Source organism: Alosa pseudoharengus, unplaced genomic scaffold (genome assembly GCF_046254945.1).
Source record: "Alosa pseudoharengus isolate Yale_2024_CS ecotype anadromous, Long Island Sound unplaced genomic scaffold, YU_APseudo_1.1 YU_APseudo_1.1_scf_23, whole genome shotgun sequence".
Classification (NCBI taxonomy): Eukaryota; Metazoa; Chordata; class Actinopteri; order Clupeiformes; family Clupeidae; genus Alosa; species Alosa pseudoharengus.
The window spans coordinates 7,766,953-7,785,381 of NW_027468685.1; the positions used below are offsets into that span (position 1 = coordinate 7,766,953).

The 18,429-nt window shown below is 43.0% G+C and overlaps 1 protein-coding gene across 4 annotated transcripts in view; it reads right to left on the minus strand.

The window, feature by feature from the left end:
• Window positions 1-18,211, minus strand: part of tuft1b (tuftelin 1b) — a 30,333-nt gene extending 12,122 nt beyond the window's left edge. For 3 of the 4 annotated variants that reach the window (XM_076301225.1, XM_076301224.1, XM_076301226.1), the window contains exon 1: window positions 18,000-18,211. In XM_076301225.1, the coding sequence (XP_076157340.1) occupies window positions 18,000-18,053 (54 nt within the window). In that variant the 5' untranslated portion in view covers window positions 18,054-18,211. Of the gene's footprint in view, window positions 1-12,783; window positions 12,989-17,999 lie in introns of those variants that run through there. The other variant, XM_076301227.1, reaches the window with a different exon arrangement.
• Between the last annotated feature and the right edge of the window lie 218 nt (window positions 18,212-18,429).

The window sequence follows — 18,429 nt, forward strand, 5'->3', positions numbered from 1 at the left end:
GTGTGTGTGTGTGTGTGTGTGTGTGTGTGTGTGAGACATGTAACTCTTACCCATTATGTTCTTTTAAAAAAAATAAAAAATACACATGAATTAAATAAAGCACAAATCAAAAGAAAGAACAGGACAGGATCCTCCCGTCAGTGTTATAGAGTGTGTTCAGGACAACGAATAAGAAGCACACTGAACAAGTACACTCTTGCTTCCAAACCTCTAAGTAGCAGGTCTGAACAGTAGCACATAAATGAGAAACTGCTGCTTTGTACTGTATTTGTCCCTGGCACAGTCTTGATGTCCTTTGAACGTCCTCATTTTAGGCAACATTTGCATAACAAATCTGAGTACTTCTCAGCATTGCCCGGCTTTCACTGGATTCTTCAAATGCACATGCAATCGAATGTGTGTGAGTGCACCTGGACATAATGTACAATACGAGAGTGCACGCACACACACACACACACACACGCAACCACATTTTTCATACCCCCACACACAGACTCACACACACACACACACACACACACACACACACACACACACACACACACACACACATTTGCATGCCAGGTGCAGTACAGGTGTTTCCTCTTCAGAGCTTTAGCAGTGTCTCCCTTTTCCTGGCCATTTTAAACCCTAAATCACACACACACATCCATACAATCACCCGTGTTGCGTGTGAGCAGAGTTCTGGTGCTGTTTTGAGAAAAGGGACTAACTACATTCCTGCCATAACTGTTGGGCTTCAGTTGTCACTTGTTCTACTACAACAGCTGTAATGTAGATAGCCATGCCACAAGAGTTTGGTAGTCCTTCATCATTAGGACCTTGATTGTCACGTCCATGTTACTTTTAAATGGTCAAAACTTGGTCAGACTGTCATATTTAAACAGCAACAGGCCAGAGAAAGGACTATGGAGGACTATTATGATCATGTTAAATGGAATCCAAACCCTGGGCAGTGACTAAGCAAACAAAAGAAATGGCTGTATGCCACCACATAAAAGAGATGGCAAAGTCCCAATGCAAATCTTAAAGGCATTCCATTCCTAACCTCAGTGCATGGCTGACGACAACGTTGTGCAAACACTCCCCCAGATCACTCAACACACACTCCAACATCTGAATAATGAATAAATGCTATGATGAATGCAAATCAACTTCAGTTACACAACTTCCAAGGAATGTTGCCACAGTTAAAGATAAGTAAATATTCTAAGGAATACAATTGAATTTCAGTTACAGGACTGACAAGGAATGTTGCCGCAGAGAATATTTTGGTAAGAAAGAAATGGAAGCAAATGGCACATCATGCTCCATCACAGTTTTGAAACCTTCTCCATACCTACCAAACATCAAAATATGGAATACAAGATCAAGTGATTTTTTTTGTAAATCTAACAAATTGGGGTAAATTGGGGGCAGCCATGGCCTACTAGTTAGCACTTCGGACTTGTAACCGGAGGGTTGCCGGTTCGAACCCCAACCAGTAGGCACGGCTGTAGTGCCCTTAAGCAACCTAACCCCTCACTGCTCCCCGAGCGCCGCTGTTGTTGCCGGCAGCTCACTGCGCCGGGATTAGTGTGTGCTGAGTGTGTTTCACTAATTCACGGATTGGGATAAATGCAGAGACCAAATTTCCCTCATGGGCTCAAAAGAGTATATATACTTATACTTACTTATACTTATACAAGAGCAGTCTTTTGACTGCAGGACAGCAGAGACCCCTACCCTGGGCCCTGTCACATGATATTATGACCGATGCCATCCTCTGCATTCTGAACCTGGATGATCATAGAGGACTGTGATATGGTGACCCTCTGCCTTATATAATAAGGCAAATGTATATAATAAGACCCTATGTCTCTTTACCTGTAACCATAACGGACTGGTAGACATCGAAACATGGCAAATATGAGTCTGTAGGACTATACATGGCATCGTTCTCAAACACAGCCAGACAAGGTATATACGGGCATGGGGCATGGAGACCCAGGGAGAAGGACAAATCCCTGGCCATCTAAGGGAAACTGTACGGAAGGAACTTAGTCACACTTCTGCCTGGCACTGCAGGAGTGGGCTGGGGGGTGGGGTGGGGTGGGTCGGGTGCGGTGATGTGGGGTTGAGTGGGCACGGGAGGCAGAGCAAGACTAAACATACCTCCAGGGGAGCATTTTAGATGGGTGTCTACTCACTGTAGCTTCTGGCAGGGGGTTATGTTACGGTTATGTTTCAGCGATTTGCTATATCCTCTTGCTACCTTGTGTAATGCTTAATGGTCAGCTGGCTGGGTAGGGAATGTTGAGGTTTCCCCTCATATGTCAGCAGACACACCCATAGGGAAGAACCCTGCAGCACCTGGCAGAGGGAAGAGTGGGCTGTCTGGGCAGGTATACTGTCGTTGCCTGAGCAGGTTTACTGCAATCATGGTGGGGGAGAGACAGGTGGGCAACAGAACAGAATACATAAGAACACCCACACACAACACACACACACAAACAACACAACACACACCCACACACCCACACACACACACTCTCTCTCACACACATACACATACATATATATGGGGGGGGGGGGGGGCATATACAGTTGTTCCATATACAATAACTGGGTGACTAGCCAAGAAGACTCACAGGCAGAGGGAAGAGTGCTCTGTCTGAGCAGGTTCTACAACCACAGATGCAGCTATAGCATGCTGGGGCAAAAAGTAGCAGTGGGGAGTTAGAGGTGCGTCAGTAGCCCCGCAAGGCTGAGCTGACCCTTTCATCCTCTTCCAGCAAATCACAGTGGAGCTGTACGCCCACTGAGGCGAGGCGGGAATGGGGCAGAAACCGGGAACGGCAATAAAAGCTTAAATGACGAGCCTACGGCAGCACAGTAAGGATCGGCTGTGTGCAGGCTTGTCCAAATGATTACATAATCGCCTGATCACAACTAGTTGATCGGAGATGGAAATTAGCACCAGCCCACAGCCGAGCGCTGGTATGATATGAACGTGGCTGGTAGATTTCAGACACGAGATACACAATGATCTACTATTGAGTGGCTGGTGAATTTGACCATTTATTTGAAAGTGGCTGATTTCTAAAACTCTAGACGTGCGTGCTCCCTGTAAGTAACGACTCAGGTGAAGTTCAGGATGTGAGTGTCCATGACTCACCTATAGGGGCCTGGGAGAGGCATGCCTTACAAGGACAGGAGAGACCAGCCCGCGTGAAGGTGTAAGGATCAACCCGCATGGCCAAGAAGACGCGATTAAGAGACCATGGGAGTGTCTGGGAAGAATGTTGTTCTTTCGGTGTGGTATTTTTTGTTATGATAGGCTCGCATATGTCACTGTTGTCCATGACAAAAACACCAGACACTGTTATCCTCAACAGTAGACATAGCAGACTCTTGAGCAAATATCTCTAATATAGGGGTATATAGTTACAAAGCCAACAATTGTGTATGCTTGTCAATTGTGTATGCTTATATCAGGCATGTTTGTGTACATAAGTATGTGTGTATGTACCGGTTTGTATGTGTGTGTGTGTGTGTGTGTGTGTGTGTGTGTGAGTGTGTGTGTGTGTATTTGTATGTGTGCACTTGTATGTGTATTTACTGTTTGTGTGCATGTGTGTTTGACTGTGCATGTTTGTTTGTACAGGAGGTAAGTGTGTGTGTGTGTGTGTGTGTGTGTGTGTGTGTGTGTGTGTGTGTGTGTGTGTGTGTGTCTGCGTATGTTGTCAGTATTGTCTCGCCCTTCTGTGCCGTGACAGAGGTGGGGGAATGAGGTCAGTGTCTGAGATTCGGTCGAGACTTGAGGACCTGGCTGTGGAATGCAGACTAATGCTTTTCAGCAGAGATAAGAGCCAAATCCAATGCCTTTCACATCTGTTCTGGGCAGACATGACGCTGACACAGAGAATCCATTCAAGCCACATGTCTTAATCAAACTCCCTTCAGACACCATTGTTCCTAACCTATGATGACGTTATGTTAAATGCCGTCTCGCGTTTGAACATATCACAGACACACATGCATACATACATATACAAAGCACAGACGCACGCATGCATGCAAAGCACACACACACACCCACACACCCACACACACACACACACACACACACACACACACACTCTACACACACAGTACTTGAAGAACAACGCTATAGCCACGCCTTGCCTTGCCATTTGAAGACACAGTGTTCTTTTCCTCAAAACACACACACACATGCAAACACACCCCTTCAACACCCATTACTCCCTCCTTGGCCTGTCACTCACACGCTCAACCCAAAGTCATTAAGGCCCATCAGAGCCAGAAATGGATGTCATAACGCGTATTGTGGTAAGAGCAGGATGGGAGCGCTACGTTCTGACATGTTAATGTGTAGCTCCATCACAGGGAACGCTGGCAAGCGTTTCAGTACATTCCTTCACTGAACACAGTCATTAACAAGCCCACGCCATGATGCTTCTCTCCTCTCTTCACTCTGTCATTAGTATCATGATTCATTCTAATTAATTCATTGTGCAAAAGTGTTTTTGTGTGAGTAAATAACATACCTGAAGCATACTATATTTCGCTCTCTGGCGGCATTTAGTCTCGATTGTGTATTGCATATTATGCATATACTTTATACATACATAATGCACTGTATGCTGTTTTATTTGAATATTATTGACAGTTAACAAGTAGGATACTCTCTCAATGAGGATTATGTAATCCATTAACTGACCTAAATCACACACAGCGGCTGATAAAACATTGCTCAAAAACAAAGAGCCAATGTGCCCTTATCAAGAGCACATTGATTTAATTGTTATTGTAAATAATATTTACAATATGATCTAATGATCTAAGATGATATTTACTAACTAAGTGACAGTGGCTAAGGAGCTGGGCTAGTAGGCAGTGGCTAAGGAGCTGTAACAGTGCCGCTAAGGCTAAGGAGCTGGGCTAGTAGGCAGTGGGAGCCTCCAAAGTTGTGGGTTGCACCGCACTTAAGGAGTTTGAGGAGAATGGCCCTTGTAATATAATTGTAAGTCGCTTGGATAAAATGCTAGATTAATACACGTAAATGTAAGCTGTGGGTTTTCCCAAACTTGCCCAAACTGCCAATTAGACATAAATTTGAATGACCTATGTAATCTAAACCTTTAATAGGAAGTTCACCATTGTCTGAGATAAACCTTCTACCTAACCGGTTTCATTTATTAACAACTGCATTTCGTTGTCTACTGTATTTTGTTGTTGTACTTTGAAGGGAATATTTTGTATTCATATTTTATGTGAACAGTTTAATGATTCAAGTCTTTATGACTTGAAGACTGTATAGTTAGTGGGTTTGATCCAGCAAGCCCACTATTGTTCTTCTTAAGTTTACTTTATTTATTTATTAGTGGGTTTGATCCAGCAAGCCCACTATTGTTCTTCTTAAGTTTACTTTATTTATTAGTGGGTTTGATCCAGCAAGCCCACTATTGTTCTTCTTAAGTTTACTTTATTTATTAGTGGGTTTGATCCAGCAAGCCCACTATTGTTCTTCTTAAGTTTACTTTATTTATTTATTAGTGGGTTTGATCCAGCAAGACCGCTGTGGGCTTGCGGAGCAAGCCCACTATTGTTCTTCTTAAGTTTACTTATATCTTCTTATTCACCCACTTTTTGGCCGAACTACTGCTCCTAGACCGTTTGAGCTATCGACGCAGTTCGAACTCCAAAAATTCAGGCCCGAACCGGTGTAACTTGCTTGTTACTTTCGTGTCGCTGGCCCTTGTCGTTTTCGCGGTATTCCCGTTTTTCTGCGTTTTTGGGCCCCATTGAAATGAATGGCGGAATGTTCAAGGATTCTAATTCGATTGTGACAATACAGCTCTAATTGTTTAAGCTTGCACCTGGCAGAGTTCTGAGCCATCTGGCAGAGCTCTAATGGGCTGGGCTGGGCTGTCTGTGTATATGAAGGTGTGTGCATGTAACTTTTGACCCGTATGTCCGATTTTCATAAATGAGGTACCGTTGGAATCCTTGGATGAGGCCGAGTTCCATGCCCCTGATCAAACCCACTCTTGCAGTTCCTCGGAACCGCAATTCTAGTTATTCCTGTTCACCCACTTTTTGGCCGAACTACTGCTCCTAGACCGTTGAGCTATCGACGCAGTTCGAACTCCAAAAATTCAGGCCCGAACCGGTGTAACTTGCTTGTTAATTTCGTGTCGCTGGCCCTTGTCGTTTTCGCAGTATTCCCGTTTTTCTGCGTTTTTTGGGCCCATTGAAATGAATGGCGGAATGTTCAGAATTCAAATTTCGATTGTGACATCACAGCTCTAATTGCTTAAGCTTGCACCTGGAAGAGTTCTAAGCCACCTGGCAGAGCTCTAATGGGCTGGGCTGGGCTGTCTGTGTATATGAAGGTGTGTGCATGTAACTTTTGACCAGTATGTCCGATTTTCATGAATGAGGTACCGTTGGAATCCTCGAATGAAGCCCAGTTCAATGCCTTGCCAGCACTAAGTGTAAAGGTAATGTTCGCGCTGTCTCATCTTTTTTTTAAAGCCAAACCATGTTCATATAGGTCATTAAAAAAATAAATAAATAAAGTATTTTCCCAATCCATTCAGCCCAGTCCTATGCCCAGCTAGCTCCATTTTAACTTAGTTATGTGAACAGTTGTATAGATTATTACATTGAGAAACACACTTTCATACAGATATTATGCACATCCACGCATCATTACTATTCATGTTTAGTTACTCATCATTGCCCGGCAAGAAGTCCACAATCAATTCAATTGTCTTGCCACGATCTGTGGAGCTTACAGACAACATTGTATTGTTATAGGTTCTGTATGCTATTTAAAGCCGACCTAACGATGAGTCCCTTTAAGACGGTGTGTTGCAATGCATTCTGGGTGCTGTGCTGTGATCCGACGGCTCGTCACCTGACCCACCAAACACAACGATGCTTGAACCAGAGCACTTGAACTAAACGTAGTAAAAATAAATAGCTACCAAGGCTCCAAATAGCAACACACTTACACCGTAGCATAATGAGGGTATCTACATGTAAACCGAAGCATTCAGAACTGTGTAAGTCTACAGGCAGTTTATTAAAAAGAAAAACAGTACCGTTCACGTCTCGTTCACACAGACGGGCGCCATCTTGAGACAACACAACTCTCTGGGATGTGGCGTAATCTCCCATGAAACCTTGTTGCCAGAACAGCAGGAAGAGGTTACAGGATAGCAGCACGAAAGATACACAGAATGCACACGGAATTTGAACGAATTTGAAGACATCGAACGAACCCTTTTTGTTTGATGGACGTCCTTATCAGTCTATGGTCTAACTTATGAACGTGTCGGGTCAACGTCAACGATAAGTAAGTTAGGCTAACGTAAACGTTAGCTATTTGCTGTTGTCATATGCTATGCTTTAGGCTACGTGATATGGCCATTTATCACACTCATTTTAGGTACTACTTTTACGAGGTCTGTAGTTCTGTCAAAATGTATCTTATCGTTGAACAGACTACATGGTTATCTTCCTTAGACTTCGTAGATGTAGTTACTACAATTTGGAAGCGAATTTCGAAGTGTAAATATGGTTTTAATGTGTAAACAGACCAACCGCGATTTTGCAATTAAGTGAATGGAGTCTTTTTAGGTAGGGCTACTAGGCTCACGAAGTCTGTAGTTCTGTCAAAATGTATCTTATCTATGAACGGACTGCATGGTTATCTTCCTTAGACTTCGTAGATGTAGTTACTACAATTTGGAAGCGAATTTCAAAGTGTAAATATGGTTTTAATGTGTAAACAGACCAACCGAGATTTTGCAATTAAGTGAATGGAGTCTTTTTAGGTAGGGCTACTAGGCTCACGAAGTCTGTAGTTCTGTCAAAATGTATCTTATCTATGAACGGACTACATGGTTATCTTCCTTAGACTTCGTAGATGTAGTTACTACAATTTGGAAGCGAAATTCGAAGTGCAAATATGGTTTAAATGTGTAAACAAGACGCCTGATGTTTAATATATGTTAATGAATGGGCACAGTATTATTGTAGTATGTAAACAGTTCATGTGTTATGTGATTTACATAAACTAGTAAACCACAGTATTGTTAAAAGCTGGTATTGTGTTTTCTGAATTCTTACATTCAGGCATTCAAATGAAATGTAATTAAATAGCATATCAATCATGCAACAATGCAAAAACAATGAAACTAGTGTAGGCCTAATTATATTTTACATTAGTAAAGCAGTACTCTGATGTGCATGCTTTCACAAACTTTTGTGATCAATCTTAGCACTTTAAACATTGACTGTTTTGAAGTGCATGTATAGCAATATAGTATAAAAATAATAATAATTGTGATGATATTACAATTTGATGGGGGGTGGGAGGAGGGGGTGGGTTCATGTAGGTGGGCCCTATGACCCCAAAGTATGCCTTGACTGGGCCTCAGGTCAAAGAAGTTTGAGAAAGGCTGATGTAGACGACAAAGCAGCAAGGAGGCGTCGTGTGATCATTTAAACAAGTTTTATGACAAGGTCGATGAGGGTGGGAAAAATCGTACATTTCTGTGCAAACTTTGCCCGCACTTCAGTCACATTGTCTTTTAAGAAAATGCAGTCCATTTTTCGGTTTCAGCAGTCAACAACCTCAGAACTGACCCTTCAGGCCTCTCAGGAGGCACTGGCCTTCTAACCTAGCGACCACCTGAGCAACCAGCATGATTGCCCTAGCAACCAGCATAGCAACCACGTTATTTATGCGTTTTAGCTTATTGGATGTTGCGTTGATGCAGATAACTTTTGATCCGTGTGCCCGATTTTCATAAATGAGGTACCGTTGGAATCCTTGGATGAGGCCGAGTTCCGTGCCCCAGATCAAACCCACTCTTGCAGTTCCTCGGAACCGCAATTCTAGTTCTTATGGTCATTTGTGATTTTGTACCCATGTGTACCCTGTGTATGTGTCTTTGGTCTGTATGCAAGCATCATTTGTTTTATCCTTGAATTCAGTGAAAGCCTTGTAGGCCTGTAGAGGCCTTTTGTTCTTCAGATAGGTGTGACATGAAGAGGCTTGGTGGGTATTATATGAACCATTTTGAGAGCTGTGGTGGTAAATAAAGATGTTTCCAGTGATTGTTTAAAAAGGGTATGAATAATTTTGAACACGCAATTTTTCATAAAAATGTTAAAAAAGATAAAAACACTTTTTTTTTATTCCATGTTTTTACCACATTGTCTTGCAACCTTTTGGCATGTGCAAGTGCCATTTTAAGTAAGAACAAACATATTGGTCAAAAGAAAAATCATCATTTGCCAGGGGTATGAATAATTTTGTTCTTAACTATATCTTTAAAAAGTCTAAAAAGTGAACATCCGAATGAACTGCTTGTCAAATTAAAAGATAGCTAGGCTATCATAAAAAAAGTTGCATTGTTTGCATGATAAAATGTAATCAGGTAATCCCCAACAATGTAACTGTAATCTGATTACACAATTTTTTTATTGTAATCTGGGCTGATTATAGTTACTTGATTTTTGTAATCTGATTACGTAATCCAGATTACATGTAATCCGTTACTACCCAACCCTGACTATCAACTTGCACAATGACAATAAAGTTGAATCTAATTTAATCTAATCTAACTGGTAATCCAATATATACTTAGTGCTTCAGTGGAAGTGTTGCATAATGATCTCCTCAATCACTCACCTTTGATGATAAGAATCTTGATGCAGTTCATAATTCACATTCCTAATTAACAGTTCAACTGAAGAAGGTGCAGTATTTTGCCAGAAATACAAAAGGACATGGCATCTGTGGCAGCATATGTTTGTTTAGAAAAACATGTTACATAACCCAATGAGGAATTTGGTGGACTGAGGAATGACTGATATCTCTGGAGGTCTGTTGCATGAACTGTTCTTCTCACATGGGTTTGATATTTAGGAACGATGCTCAACAATATTTGTTATGAGTTATGCATTACTATATTGACTTGATGGATGCTATTACAATGCCAGATGTTTCACATATCTAATTGTAAGAGTAAACAAGTGATTGTGTGTGTGTGTGTGTGTGTGTGTGTGTGTGTGTGTGTGTGTGTGTGTGTGTGTGTGTGTGTGTGTGTGTGTGTGTGTGTGCCTGCAGGGAAGACGAGATTCAATGCAACAAATTCACATTTGTAGGTAAAATAAAATCTGCCACGTGCAGCGCAGCAACACATTAAGGACATGACACAAAAAACTGAGACGGCAATTTCACTACCACGCTCACCACCATGACAGTTACACGTCCTAATCTGAAGAAATATTATTACATTACATTCAGCAGACACTGTTGTCCAAAGTGACTAACATATGTCAAATTTTACAAGGGACTACATTGTCCCAAGAGCAACTTGGGGTTAAGTGCCTTGCTCAAGGGCACAACGGTGGAAGCCGGGAATTGAACCCACAACTCTCAGGCTACTGCACACTAGCCTGACGTAGTCATACTCAATTCTAGTCAGAATTTGTAAGTTAGATGAACTTCGTCCACGACGATACCCATTACGTTGGCTTGAAAAACATCGGAGCCTAGCATGTCCCTCCACTTGTTGTTCAGCAGCCAGGATTCCGGGCTTCAAAAAAGGATCTGGCAACGACCGCTGGCTATATCCACCTCGTCGTGCAAGCCGAGTTGCATCGCCGTGATGCCCATTTCAGTTGCTTCGGCAAAAAACATCTTTATTATCAACAAATGCCTTGATCCCGTTACTCTGTTCCTCTTTTAAAATTAATTCGCTGTCGATATCTTCTAGAACAGACCTGATAGCAGAATCTACACATCTCAATTCTCCAGCGGCAGCCATCGTTGTTGTAAACGAATTCAACCCAAGCGCTCTTTGGTGACGTGGTGGATTACGTTACTGTTGAGCATCTGTCCATCATCGTATAAAGCCCGCCCTGACAATTTGATTGGCCCGCCAGTATTTGGGCGAGCATACTCGCGCCACTATTGATCAATGCCAGACCGAACTTCCCGACCTCAAACGTTGTGGGCGGGACTAAGTTCGGAATGGCACCCAGGCTAACTGCACACTAGCCCAGCTCCTTAACCACTAAACTACACTACCCCCACCCCATTATCTTTCCATACTCAATACCAAACTTTGTGCTTCACATTATGAAAGCATTTCATCTTTGAATTTGCAACCATGCCAAGACACAGCGTGATCTGATGAGCTGATGTCCAATAAGTAATATCCTGTCTCATCCATGTCATCATGCACTCTGTCACAACAGCTCGATGGTGTTTCATGCCCCCAACATCGTCTTCCAGACAGTGCTGCCACCACTGACTTAAAGGCACCTAACCCTAAACCTAACCCTAACCCTAACCCATGCCTAACCCTAGTGCTGCCTTGAAGACAACATTGGGGGGGCATAAAACATTGTGGGGGGTGGGGGGGGGGGGGGGGGGGGGGGGGGGGGGGGGCATAAAATACCAAGAAACATCACAACACAACTGACCCTTGGACCACAACAACACATTGCATTGTCGTTCATATAGCGCTTTATCAAGGCACCAAAAATGCTTTACAGTGAAAGGGGGAACCTCAACTGGAGTACCTGATGCATGGCAGCCACTATGCGCCAGAACGCACACACTAGTTTGAGTTGGAGAGTGAAGGAATACACACACACACACGCACACACACACACACACGTACAAACACACACTTATGCTCACTGCACACCAGCATGAGGTGGAGAGTGAGGGAACACACACACACACACAGGCACACATACATGCCCACTATACACCATCTTGGGATGGAGAGTGAGAGTGAAGGGTGAATCTACATTACGGACACATACTGCTCAGTTTCAGGAACTGACAGGGATATCGCATGAGGTCACTGTCAGAAGCTGTGACCTCAGGTCAGCGGCCCACTCATGCTTTGGAGCAAAGAAATGACATCACTGAGCTAAAACAACTCTCAGCCTGAATCATCCTTTCACCGCTTCACTTCCCTATTTAGCCATTCTCTCATTTTATTGGACACCTCATCTAGCCATTAATGAGGGTATATATATCCAAGAACAAAACATAGGGGGAAACTCTTTTACCATATCAGATCCTTCACTGCCTATGACAATGGATAATATACATTGAGACATAGCGATACATATCTCAGGAGCACAGGATCAGAAGATGTTCATTTTAAAGCACAGTAAGGAAAGAGTTATATGGGATGGTGGCATCTGGAATCCATGTGTCAATCAAAGCGTATCCAGGCTCTGCACCATTTCATATGACCTTGACGACGAGAGACTGAAATACTAGGACTTTATGCTCCTTTGAGATTAATCTAGAGATTAATTAGAGAGAACTCATTTCTAATGAGTTTTAATAGCTTCTAAAGTGGGGCAGAGATAAAATTCAGCAACCCTGCGAGGGAGATAACCGCCAAGTCATTTGCTGGTACGTACTGTCACAAGAACTGTGAAACATTTCAGAAGGTCGGAAAAAGATCCTACAACACACAATGCCGAATTAAATGACCATCATGAAGTAACAAACACTAGTTTGTTTTAGAGAAGATCGAACATTCCTCTCATATGTCCCCTGACACATTATGAAACACATAACCAATCATCTGGGAACACAGAAGCTTTAAGTAGTCTGAAACTAAAACAGTAGTCTCAAAACACTCTTAGCTGTAGCTTTAAGTATAGTCTGAAACTAAAACACTCTTACTTGTAGCTTTAAGTTGTCTGAAACTAAAACACTCTTACCTGTAGCTCAGGATTCACTTGACAGGCTTTTCAGCTGCACAGCAACAGGACTGAAACAAAGCTTCACAACCGTAGACACAGGCACAGGAATCCCCTAATCCGCTTTCTCTCTACTGCTCTCTCTGTCTATCTGTTTCACTCTAACACACACACACACACACACAGGCATGTGTTGTGAGCGTCAGCATTGGACCTCCCCGGTTGAGCTCACTGGTGTGTGTGTGTGTGTGTGTGTGTTTGTGAGTCAGAGAGGGAGGGGACGGGCGTGACACCCCAGCCTGAACGCACCCTCCTCCCTCTGAGGCCCAGCGGTGCCCCCTGCAGGTGACTTGCAGATCCATCGCCTCACAGAGCTGTATTTGGAGTAAACGGAATGTTACTTGGGGTTTTAAGCCCCCAATGTCGTCCTCCAGGCAGTGCTGCATGGAAGGCACTAGGGTTATGGATAAAGTTAGGGTTAGGTACCTTGAAGTCGACAGTGGGGGCTTAAAACACCAAGAATTTCCCCTTGGGGATCAATAAAGTATCTATCTATCTATCTATCTATCTATCTATCTAAACAGTGTCGAGCAAACAGAATGGCATGGCTCTGCTGGTCGTGGGAACATGCAGACAATGACAGTTTACATTCACATAGTGAACTGTGAAGCTGTGTCAAAATGTCCACCCATCCTGACAACAAACATTTTAAGCACTCAATACAACTTTGTTGCACCACTGTCAATGAAACTGAAAGTGGTCCAATACATAAATGAAACCAGTCACGCCATAAAGCATTATATTATTGAAATGACCATCATTGATATGCATCATTTCATTCAAATAGTTTGATTGTAGTGCCAGCTATTCTTGAGAAGCCAGCACCCTGGTTCACCGCTAAGCTTACTGTGGAAACAAGCTGATGCAACTCTTCTCAAAAACTATTATCCAACCGGTAGAACCCATTTAAACCTGCCTCAAGGCCATCAGTGTTAGTGTCAGAGTGGCTAGGTTGGGGCCGTGGTGAGGATGTTTATTTATTTCTATTTTGTAATATTATTTGGCTGATACTTTAATCCAAAGTGATCTACAGATGTTAATTAATTGCAAGGCCAGACTCCAGACTGGAGCCACTCAGGGTTAAGTGCCTTAATTGCTCATGGGCACAATACAGGCATCTGGGAATCAAAGTCACAACTTCTCAGGCTACTGCACGCACACCCTGCTTCTTATCCTCTCACCGCCCTGATGACACACACACACACACACACACACACACACACACACACACACACACACACACACACACACACCGGTACATACACACATACTTATGTACACAAACATGTCTGATATAGATCACATTGCGCACACATGAAAAGCATACACAATTGTTGGTCTTGTAACTACCGGTATATACCCCTTTATTAGAGATATTTGCTCAAGTGTCTGCTATGTTGTGTTGAGCATAACAGTGTCTGGTACTAGGCCTACTAGGAGTAGTGTGCACACACAGACACACACACACAGATTACTGGGTACACACACTATGGGTGCATGCACACGCTGCTTCTTAGCCACTATACTCTCACCGCCCTGATGACACACACACACACACACACACACACACACACACACACACACACACACACACTAGGTGTGCATGCACACGCTGCTTCTTAGCCACTATCCTCTCACTGCCCTGATGATGGTGGAAGATCAATAGGAGAGGCCAGGACAGAGGAGGAGGAATCATTAAGGGGTCAGGTTCACTCTCTCCACAAAGCCCCTCTGTGCCTGCAAGGGCCTGCCGGACGAGGAGCCCAAACATGAGACAGGGCCAGTCAGTCTTCTCTCTCTCTCTCTCTCTCACTCTCTCTCTCTCTCTCTCTCTCTCTCTCTCTCACTCTCTCTGGGTGGCATTGTGTTCAGCTGCAGGAATTCCAGTGTTGTGTACAGTTGGAGAACCTTTCTTTAAAGGCTGAGTGGGCTTTCGCTGTACAAACAAAATGCACTCTTAGCAGAGTGGAAAAATTGTCGTGTCAAAAGTAAAACAAGCAGAATGCAAGTTACATGCAAATATATACTGAACCCACATGACTACTTTTTGCTCTCCCTTTCTTTCATTCATTATGTCTTTCTTTCTTTCTTTCTTTCTTTCTTTCTAGCTTTCTAAATTCCTTAAGCTCTTGTTAGTGCTGGGGCTGGCAGTGAGTCTGTGTGGTATCTGTGTTGGGTTCACACGTGAATCCTCCTTTAGTGCTCCTGCATTATTAAATGACAGCATTCACAAAGTGTCAGATTCTAGGATTGGGTTTCACCGGAGTAGACAAAAGCATGTGGTCTAGATTTTGAAGGGTTAGTGTGCATGTTTGTGTGTGTGAGTGTGTGTGGGTTTTAGTGTGCATGTGTGTGTGTGTGTGTGTGAGAGTGTGTGTGTGTGTGTGTGTGTGTGTGTGTGTGTGTGTGTGTGTGTGTGTGTGTGTGTGTGTGTGTGTGTGTGTGTGTGTGTGTGTGTGTGTGTGTGTACTGTATTGATACAGGACCCAGCCTTGTGTGTATAGGGGTCTTCATGACTCAGGTTAGCATACATTGTTTTGGAGCAAAACACCTAACCACATCCCCTGAAAACAGCAACATCCCTTGCACGCAATTATACAAAAGACACACACACCCAGCAGACACACACACACACACAAACACACACACACACACACACACACACACACACACACACACACACACACACACACACACACATGTCAAAGTAGCTGTAAATTGTGATATGAAAACACCAGAGGATAAATTCCAGAGCTTGCAGACGCAGATGCTTATGGGCTGGAATGACACAAACACGTCTGTATAGAAATACACAGCACAGTTAAGATAGCACATTTCATAACAAGTCCGTATAGAAAAGAAGAAGGGTTTAGCTCTCTGCAGTTACACAGCACAGTTAAGATAGCACATTTCATAACAAGTCCGTATAGAAAAGAAGAAGGGTTTAGCTCTTTCTGCAGTTACACAGCATATTACAGTAAGATAGCACATTTCATAACAAGTCTGTATAGTAAAGAAGAATTGGGTTTAGCTCTCTGCAATTACACAGCATAGTTAACACATTTCATAACAATTACACCAGCTACAAACATATACAGTATATAAGTATAAGTATATATATATACTCATTTGATCCTGTGAGGGAAATTTGGTCTCTGCATTTATCCCAATCCGTGAATTAGTGAAACACACTCAGCACACAGTGATGTGAAGCACATACTAATCCCGGCGCAGTGAGCTGCCTGCAACAACAGAGGCGCTCGGGGAGCAGTGAGGGGTTAGGTGCCTTGCTCAAGGGCACTTCAGCCATGCCTACTGGTCGGGGTTCGAACCAGCAACCCTCCGGTAACAAGTACGAATCGCTAACCAGTAGGCCATGGCATGTTGCATGGATAGGTGAAAGCGTGGGTATGTGCTTGTGTAGGGCTACATAATGTACACGACGCACGAGAACACACACACACACACACACACACACACACACACACACACACACACACACACACACACACACACACACACACACACACACACACACACACGCACGCGTGCGTGCAGGTACAGTCAACCATTCATACAAAGTGCCAATGAATCACACACCTCAGTCTAGTCTCACACTCCTGTGCTATTTCTCAGGCCAGTTAAAATGTTCCACTCAAATTAGTCAATAAACTATGACCTCTCTACGACCTCTCTACTTCATCTCATGTCTAATCCCCACAGAGCCAAAGAGACACTGATACCACACACACAGTGACCCACTAAGCTAACAAAGACCCGGTGAGATCATTCGGATCAAAAAGCAAACTTCAACATTCATCATCATCACTGTCTGCAGCACAATGGGACAATGTCCCATTATCGCATACATACACAGACTTGCAGAGGATGTTACATGGTGGTATTTTAGGATTACCTTCTTCACCAAGTGTATGGTGTGTTACATAAGCGCTGAGGGATCCCAACCCAACTGCTGGGAGAGGATCCAAAGACAACAACTCCCAAGGAAGAGATGCTATTGGGTTAAGAGGCTGTTTGTGTTCAAGACACAACTAATGCCCTTCCATACCCTTAATTATCATGTGTGCACACACAACTATTACCCCCCTCTCCCACACACACAAAGGCAAGCACACTCACAGAGACTAACACTTTTGTTTAGATTCATCACAGACAGGCAAATCTGCTATTTTTTTTTAAAGCATAAAAATGAAATGATAAAAATAGCTATTAAACAAAAAGATGAACATCTCAAGAGTATTATTAGTGGGGTAATTTACGAGATAAAAGTTGGTTCCATTAGGCCTGCAGAAACTCATTAGTTTCTGACACCTCGACCAGGGCTCGACCAAGGGAAAACAGGTTCTGGGAGGGTGTTTGGCTCGGGGTCATGGTGCAACGGACCATAGGGTGAAATTATTTTCCCTCAGGTATGCAGAATGCTGCTGTCCTGACTTGTTAAAGACCATACCGGACGGACAGGACGGAACCTCTACAGCTCTTGGTCAGCGTTCGCCTGCAGTGACTGTATATGAGTTTATGATGTACTGTAGCCTTCTCTTATATTGTCTGGATACCTTGATATCCTTCCATGGGTCATAATTAAGATAAGTCTCGCTGAAAGCGTCTAGACTGAACTGTGATAATGCACATAAACTATATGGTAGCAGTAGCCTATAGGACATGCTAGATAGTTTATAATGCACATAAACTACCATGGTAGTATAGGACATACTAGTACTTAGTCTATAATGTGTTTATTTACCACTTGTGTGGCGGTTAATGACGATAAATAATGTAGTCAATAAACAACTTTCATCCATAATAATGATAAAGAACTTGATAAACAGGTAGACAAATAGATGAATAGATACTTTCACCAAGTGAAATTTAGACTGAATGATTACTTGTATCAGGGGTTTCAGATGTCTCGAAGAATGTCACCCTTATAAAACACTTTTTGTATTCCAGAAAAAAGTTCGACTGAGCGCAGCATTTGAATAGCAACTTCTGAATCTCTTTAACGCAAATGTTGCCGTCTCCCAAAATAGCTGAAGTAACAGAAGAGAACACAAATTGTTTTCTCAAGACACTTCAATAACACCAATTGTCAATGAATAACAGACTTCACTGATCTCGACATATGTAGGCTACAATGTAGCTTAATGAACACGTACCATCACTTCGCCCCCCTTTGCTGTCCCGTCATCATGAGAAAAGTAGTCATTCATCGCAACTCCGTTGGTCAAGGTCTTCAAATTCTATAGTATAGCCTAGTTCTTAATGTGTATTGTGTATTCCGTAAAAAGATTACATTTCTTCCACATGCATATGTCAGAGAAACTGACGACGCCACAAAATCCAGCCAGGACTGGTCTTTTCCTCGGGAGGTCTAACTGGCGTTAGCGTTATGTCCATGCGCACACCTGTACGCTAGGGTCAATTATTCACGAGACACCCACACATACCATAAGTCACTGGAGGACAACCCAGTAATGAGAGCGATTACTGCACTCACTGGTGATCAAGATCTTATATATTATGGACTATATGCTGTGGGCACTATGAAAAGTATTGCAAAGGAAAGTATTGTGCTGTACTGTATTT